Source organism: Salmo trutta, chromosome 16 (assembly GCF_901001165.1).
Source record: "Salmo trutta chromosome 16, fSalTru1.1, whole genome shotgun sequence".
Classification (NCBI taxonomy): Eukaryota; Metazoa; Chordata; class Actinopteri; order Salmoniformes; family Salmonidae; genus Salmo; species Salmo trutta.
The window spans coordinates 45,514,206-45,522,312 of NC_042972.1; the positions used below are offsets into that span (position 1 = coordinate 45,514,206).

Sequence of the window (8,107 nt, forward strand, 5' to 3'; positions counted from 1 at the left end):
ACTTAGTGACGCTGACTGCAGAGTGTTGTGGGATTGTTTCTGAAGTTTGATTTAGAGAGAACCTCAAACCCACCTTCTAGAACAACATTACAATATTATAACAATTAATTTAAGAGTTTGTCATTTGAGAATGTTTTATTGGGGTGCTTTATAAGTTACTATTATATGCGTTTCTGGCATTGAGAAATAGGTGCTAGACTGCCTTTAATGTCAGCTAAATATCTTGAAGCAATGTTTCCAAAATGATGAATCAGGACCCACTTGTGGGATGTGTTCCTGGGTTTCTGATTAGAAATGTTGTTTTTGGTTTATTGGGTGAGTCACAAGAAAATCCTGAAGGTTCAGCTCACAACACAAACAAGTTTGGGAGCCACTGTTTTGGAGAACATGTGGAGAATGCTGTCACTTGAAATAAACTGTTGGGTGTAAGTTGTCTTCACTGAATGTGTGCAACTGCGCATAAACAGAGCAGGTTGTGTCTTACTTTCAGTGCAAAGTTATTGCTGTTACTTTTGGTTAATTATTTTATTTTGTGTTGGTTACCTTTTGGAAATTGAGACATGAAACACAGTTTAGGTTTCTCTCCATCTGTTCTTCTCCAAACGTTATTAATTCTGTTTCACTCTCACTCCTCTTCGAAGACATGTTTGTCAGAGCTAAGAGATACATTTTACGCAGGCAGGCAGGCAGGCATACCTACGATCGCAGCACAGCAGTGCTAAAAAAGTTGTTTACCATGCCCTTGTGTAGAATTGATTTAATATTATTTATTATGTTGGCACAGTCTACACTATCATGTTAAATACTGAAGTTATTTAATTTTTGAATCACTCTATTAAGCAAACGTTTAAATGAACCTGTGAAGATGAAGCCATCCAATGCCACCAAGCATACATTTTATATAATGCACGTACGATGGACATAGACAGGCTAGGCCTGATAGTCTATCATTGAAACAACACACACGGTTGTTATTCTATATTATTAACTGTAGGCCTATTCGTTTTTAGTCACATTACTGAAAATTGAAACTCTCTGCCTCTCTGTTACAGGATTTAGCATTAGACACCTGAAAAGAGTCACAGAGGCTCCCCCCACTGGCGGTGGCTGGGATCACTTTATTGTTTTTGACTAGTGGAGACGCCCATTCTTACTGGTTTAACAAAAGTAGATGGCTAACCAAACTACTGGAGAACACATTATTGAAGTTGCTAGGTAAGATGAATGTATTTAAACCAACCTGTGTTCTAGACCTACATTATTTGTCCCATTTCTATTAGGTAATCACAGTGCTCTCTCTCAACAGGTGAGGTTTTGATTGGCTGAGGTTTGAGAAGCAAGACCTCACAAATCAGACCACATGGAGGTCAAAGGGCGCCTCATCACCTCCATGGGTGTGGGGGCTCCAGGTGAGTTTTACACCACAAAGAGATTTGGGGGTACTTACTAATCTCTCGTGGACAGACGCATGTAACATAAGATGGTATCGTAGCATCTGTCAACAACCTGTGGGATCAAACGACGAACAACAAACTTTGTTCCGGCGCACAGATTTTTCCGTCACTGATGATTCGGACAAATCCCAATTTCGCAGGTGTTCGCATCTTTCGGGGAGGGGACATTTGTCCCGTAGACTTGCCGGAACTTGAAGAGACAGGGGGTTGGAACTACCGCTCTGCTTCCGCTCCTCGTTCTAGCATCTTTTCTAACACGTCTGCCCCCAGAATTTAATTGATAATCTGATGCAATTACACAATATTTTAAGTACTCAGTAATACTGTAATTACCTAGTAACACCATTGTTGCTACAAAGTAATTGTGTAAATGGTTGTTGTCTCAGCTGAATGTGTTGATGTGTGTGTTGGTGTGCAGATCAGGACAGCAAGCTGCAAGCTGAACGCATCTCCGCGCTGCAGGAGAGAAAGCAACTCCTGGAGGACCTCCTCAGTAGCCGAGTGGGAGAGCTGAGACAAGTGTGTCTGCTGGAGGCGGTCAGTTCCTCTCTCCTACCTTTTAACCATTGTAGGTCTCAGGGCAGGTTAGAGGGAATGGCTCCATTCACCCAAGCCATGATATAGAGACGTGTGCTTTATCAGATTATTGAAAAGCAGAAACCAACTTTGGGTTTGTTTTCTGTATCCCTGTAAACCTCTACCACCTGAAATTGTAAATCAGGCTCACTGAGTTTGGCTACACAGATGAAAGAACAACATTTGGCAGCTTTTGTTACATAGCGAAGTTTAAAGCTTTCCCCTTCCAGAGCTGCATGAGTCAAGAATATGTAGCGGCAGCGTATCAATGTTAGCCTGATTTTTCCAGAGCCAGACATACCAGGCAGCAGCTCCAGCTTTTCACTCACAGCTGTTTCACACATTCCCCTGCTTTTGGTTTGAAATTGAACACAGATGTGTCTCAGCTTCTCCCTAGAATAAGATTATTAATGCATGGAAACGCTCTCTATATACTCTCTATATACAGTACTTTTGATTTGGTGGTCGGATGTACCACCATTCAAATGATACTATTCTTGACCAACGTAGTTTAATCTTCATTGGACTATTATCACATTAGTTCTAGCACATTTATTCCGGCGCAACAATCAACTATTTTAAAATACAAAGGCTGGAGACTGTAACAGTATATGTATCAGTGTTTATTACATTTGTTTCTGTTGCTCAATTATATAACTATATTATATAACAGACAGTATGACATTTGACTTGGCATTGGCTATATGAAAACAGTGTTCGCTTTTTAATCTAACTAGGCTAATTCTGTGGCATGTATTTTGTCTGCAGGAGCTGACCGGGAAGGTCCCACATGCTTTTCCCCTGGAGACAGGAGAGAGAGCTCCCATTGTACAGCGCAGGGTTGGCCTGCCACATAACAACACCAAGGGAGAGGTCAGAGAACTTTCTCAAATACTATGACACTGGTCACAGAGGTCCTGTATATCTGTTAATACTGATTATCACCACATAACTGACTTAAGTTATTGCTTTGTGCAGGATGAGACAGGTCAGCGAAGGCAGATGAAAACAATCTTCAGTGGTGCTCTGTACAGGCACTCAGAGTCAGACAGGAATGTCCCAAACAGCAAGAGGACCGTTCACCGGGGATGCCACACAGGTAAGGCAGTGCTGTATACAGCAGAGTTCAAAGACGTGTTAACAGCTATACATGCATATCTTGATCAATGTTTCCATGATATCCATCTAGGCCAAACAACAGGGTACTTGGTAGCCCTTTCCTGCAGTCAAATGACCTAGTGGCTTCATTGGTGGAATGTTAATCATATTTTTCATAATTTGATAATTAATAAAATAAATACAAATTTACTGCCGGAAATCCTGTGTTTCTATGTCAAACGGTTTTGTTATAGTTCAATCTTCTGTGATGTACTGTATATAAAGTGTAATATTGGGATGCAAACTCAAAATGTAATACATTTCAACTCCACAGTCGTGGCCAAAAGTTTTGAGAATGACACAAATATTCATTTTTACAAAGTCTGCTGCCTCAGTTTGTATGATGGCAATTTGAAAATACTCCAGAATGTTATGAAGAGTGATCAGATGAATTGCAATAAATTGCAAAGTCCCTCTTTGCCATGCAAATGAACTGAATCCCCAAAAAACGTTTTCACTGCATTTCAGCCCTGCCACAAAAGGACCAGCTGACATCATGTCAGTGATTCTCTAGTTAACACAGGTGTGTGAGTGTTGACGAGGACAAGGCTGGAGATCACTCTGTCATGCTGATTGAGTTCGAATAACAGACTGGAAGCTTCGAAAGGAGGGTGGTGCTTGGAATCATTGTTCTTCCTCTGTCAAACATGGTTACCTGCAAGGAAACACGTGCCGTCATCATTGCTTTGCACAAAAAGGGCTTCACAGGCAAGGATATTGCTGCCAGTAAGATTGCACCTAAATCAACCATTTATCGGATCATCAAGAACTTCAAGGAGAGCGGTTCAATTGTTGTGAAGAAGGCTTCAGGGTGCCCAAGAAAGTCCAGCAAGCGCCAGGACGTCTCCTAAAGTTGATTCAGTTGCGGGATCGGGGCACCACCAGTACAGAGCTTGCTCAGGAATGGCAGCAGGCAGGTGTGAGTGCATTTGCACGCACAGTGAGGCAAAGACTTTTGGAGGATGGCCTGGTGTCAAGAAGGGCAACAAAGAAGCCACTTCTCTCCAGGAGAAACATCAGGGACAGACTGATATTCTGCAAAAGGTACAGGGATTGGACTGCTGAGGACTGGGGTAAAGTCATTTTCTCTGATGAATCCCCTTTCCGATTGTTTGGGGCATCCGGAAAAAAAACTTGTCCGGAGAAGTCAAGGTGAGCGCTACCATCAGTCCTGTGTCATGCCAACAGTAAAGCATCCTGAGACCATTCATGTGTGGGGTTGCTTCTCAGCCAAGGGAGTGGGCTCTTGAATAAAGAAGCCATGAATAAAGAATGGTACCAACACATCCTCCGAGAGCAACTTCTCCCAACCATCCAGGAACAGTTTGGTGACGAACAATGCCTTTTCCAGTATGATGGAGAACCTTGCCATAAGGCAAAAGTGATAACTAAGTGGCTCGGGGAACAAAACATTGATATTTTGGGTCCATGGCCAGGAAACTCCCCAGACCTTAATCCCATTGAGAACTTGTGGTCAATCCTCAAGAGGCGGGTGGACAAACAAAAACCCACAAATTCTGACAAACTCCAAGCATTGATTATGCAAGAATGGGCTGCCATCAGTCAGGATGTGGCCCAGAAGTTAATTGACAGCATGCCAGGGCGGATTGCAGAGGTCTTGAAAAAGATGGGTCAACACTGCAAATATTGACCCTTTGCATCAACTTCATGTAATTGTCAATAAAAGCCTTTGACACTTATGAAATGTTTGTAATTATACTTCAGTATTCCATAGTAACATCTGACAAAAATATCTAGAGACACTGAAGCAGCAAACTTTGTGGAAATTAATATTTGTGTCATTCTCAAAACTTTTGGCCACGACTGTATATCCGACATGGTACAGGTGTCTTGTTGTTTTAAAGCCTATAACCATGTGTGTCAGGTGTATTTGTTGAACACTACCAAGAAACTCTCTGTGTGACCCTAATTTAGCCCACTGCAGAGAAAGGTTAACCTCACAGAAGTTCACTTTGATATGAGCCAGTTTCTTCTCCTGTCCCCTCCAATGATGTGATGGTATGTGTGTTTGGTCTCTACTCCCTGTGATATAAAGAGGTTCTGTTTGTTTTTCTTGCAGAGGACACAGTGATGTCAGAGAGTACTAGCTCCATGTCAGATTCAACATCCCATGACAACGGTGAGTCAGCCGTTGAGCTGCAAAAACAATCATAACAACCGAATCTGTTAATGCTAGTAGGGTAAAAATCATTGAGCAGTTATCTTTGTCTGTTTCACCCAAACACTGAAGTCTTGCAAAATATTATCCAAACGTCTAGACAGTTTGTTTTCATTGCATTATTCGATGAGGCTACAGAAAAAGAGAGATAGGAGGATTGGTACTGTGCATATTCACAGTTTATAATCAGTTACTAGATGACAGATCACATTTCGGTACCTATCGTAAAAATGAGAAGAGCGAAGAATTACATTTGTCTTCCTTAAATTCAGAATTACACGGCTGCTGTCTGATTATGTTCATGAAAGAGAATGTTCTGTTTACTGTATTTGCATGTCCATTGTGAGTTAGTGACTCAAGTTGACCAAACCCCATCTTCTCCCTCCCTTAGAGGAGTCCTCTCCCAGTGTGGCAGCAGACCACTGCTCCATGTCCCATCCCCGTCTGTCCCTGGGCAGCCCAGACCACCAGGTCTGTAGGAAACTGTCCCCAGTGGAGATATACTATGAAATGAGGACGCGCCGTAACTCTGTGACCAGCTCCATCAGGTATTGTGTGTGTGTGTGTGTGTGTGTGTGTGTGTGTGTACACATGTAACGCACTCCTTCTTCTGTCTAATGCTATGAACTCATGTTTTTTTCCTAGCCCTAGTCATTCTCTACCAAGGAGTACATCTAATGTTGAAGGCAGAAGTGTTCCTGCTACCCCCCTCATCGCCCGGACTGCCCCAATCAGTGTTCATGTCAGGTAATATTCCTCCTCTGGTCCAGTGCTTCTGCTTAATGCAGCACATCCACTGCTACCCACCCACTATGATGACAGAGAGGCTGACAGAATAACAGATGAGTGTAGCAAGTAATTAAACTACAGAACATGCCAGCCATGGTAAACATTGCATCAACATTTTATCATCAAAGCTCTCAAGATTATTTATTTTGTGAGAAGTCAGATGCTTAGTGCCATAGATACTTATATCATGTTCCCTTTGATATAACACATTCAATCAATGGAATATGAATTGTAAAGATACTGTGTTTACATTAGGACTAACCTATTACAATAAGCTCATCAAATGCTGCTCCTTGCTCTCTTTCTCTCCTTCAGATCGGATGGCTCTGGTGGGATTGCACTAAAGCAGTGGTCTGGCAGCATGGATGTACCTCATATGGTGCCCTTAACCCAGGAAGGCTCCTCCTCGGAGCGCAGAGGCTGCCCTTACAGCTCCCGTGCCCGGCGGAGCAACAGTTCTGAGGCCTTGCTTGACCGCTCCAGTCTCCCCGAGGACCCAGGCCCCAGGAACGGGATGCCCCCCAAAGGAGGGCCTTACAAAAGCTCTGAGACCCTCACTGATGGCAAGCTGAGGCACATCCACCTGGGCAGTCCTGAGAGACACCTGGACGACTCTGTGGAGCAGGGCAACATGCGACTGTCCGTGGGTGGGAGAGGAGAAGCAGGGGGAGGGGGTTACAACGAGCTCCTAATGGATTACATCTGGGGGAAGCAACAGAGGATTCAAGTGCAACACGAGCTGTACCAATCAACGGGTAGAATCTGGCAGGACATTTCCTCTCCTCGATCGTCCACTGCTGCAGTGCCTCCTCAAGCCAACGGCTTCTCCCTATCCCAGGTGCATCTTCCCAGTGCTGCCCCACCCTACAGCCCCATGGTGATCCGTGGCTCCCAGGCTGAGCCTCACAGAGTCAAAGTCACGCGGACCAAGTCCTGTGGACCCTTCATCCCCCTGCAGCATGACACCATCCTGCTCTCTGCCTATGAGTCTCCCCACCCTGCCCCAAGCTCCACTACCTCCTCCATTCCCAACCTGCACCCCTACCAGACTGAGCTGTCCGGCCCCTCATTCAATCACAGGCCTCCCCAGTTCTCTCGCCCAACCCCTGAGGACTCGACGAGGAGTCTACATAAAGCCCTGGCACTGGAGGGTCTCAGAGACTGGTACCTGAGGAACGCCCTCGGCTACCCTACTACCACGTCAAAGGGGCATGATGCAGGGGTCTCCCGCCTCTCACACCCCCACCCTTTGGTGCACCAGGCTCAGTCTATACAAGGTGATCCCCTCCATAGGTCCCAGATGTCTCAGTCAGCCAGCTTCCATGGCCACCCACTGCATGGAAGGTGAGTATTTCTGTACTTTGTAATGATTGTTGGTAACATTCACACAGGTGCAGATTACGGTACTTTTGAGTGCTGGGATGATTTGTGCCCTCTCTATGGCAGGTCAATGGAGTTCTCACTCTATCAAGAGCCCGTTCATCCTCAGATGCAAGACATGACTCCGAAGGAGCCCAGTGCTGATCCTGGCACGTTGGTCTAATGTAGCCGAATCATTTTTTTAAAACACATACTTGCACACACTCACGCACACACACACACAGATCCGAACAATGCAAAAGGAGCTGATATAAGGTGACCTCACAAGCTAAAAAAAAAAACACATTACAACCCCAGCAGAAAAAGACTGTAAAGCCGTTCTGATGCCCTGTTATTCTGTAGCTACCGTATACTGTATTGTATTCTATCGTTGGTCAGACCCAAGCCACATGTAACAAACATCCTCCTTGTTTAACCTAACAAATCTCCCAAGATATCATTTTTTACAGAATATAGTATATGTATTCTAAATTACTATTTTGTATCTTATGAGATATAAAGAATAGATATAGAAGAGGTCATTTATTGCTCATTAGTCTTGTGATTTACAAAAATATGTAATGAACTCATA

General features: G+C 44.0%; 1 protein-coding gene across 1 annotated transcript; it reads left to right on the forward strand.

Annotated features, from left to right (window-relative positions):
* The first annotated feature begins 976 nt into the window (after positions 1–976).
* LOC115150849 (coiled-coil domain-containing protein 120) lies at positions 977–7,819 on the forward strand. Its single transcript, XM_029694583.1, has 10 exons — positions 977–1,215; positions 1,307–1,409; positions 1,873–1,991; positions 2,799–2,903; positions 3,009–3,129; positions 5,269–5,328; positions 5,759–5,915; positions 6,013–6,114; positions 6,472–7,500; positions 7,603–7,819. Exons 2-10 carry the CDS (start codon positions 1,361–1,363, stop codon positions 7,697–7,699), a joined length of 1,839 nt encoding a protein of 612 aa, XP_029550443.1. The 5' UTR covers positions 977–1,215; positions 1,307–1,360; the 3' UTR covers positions 7,700–7,819.
* Positions 7,820–8,107: the final 288 nt, after the last annotated feature.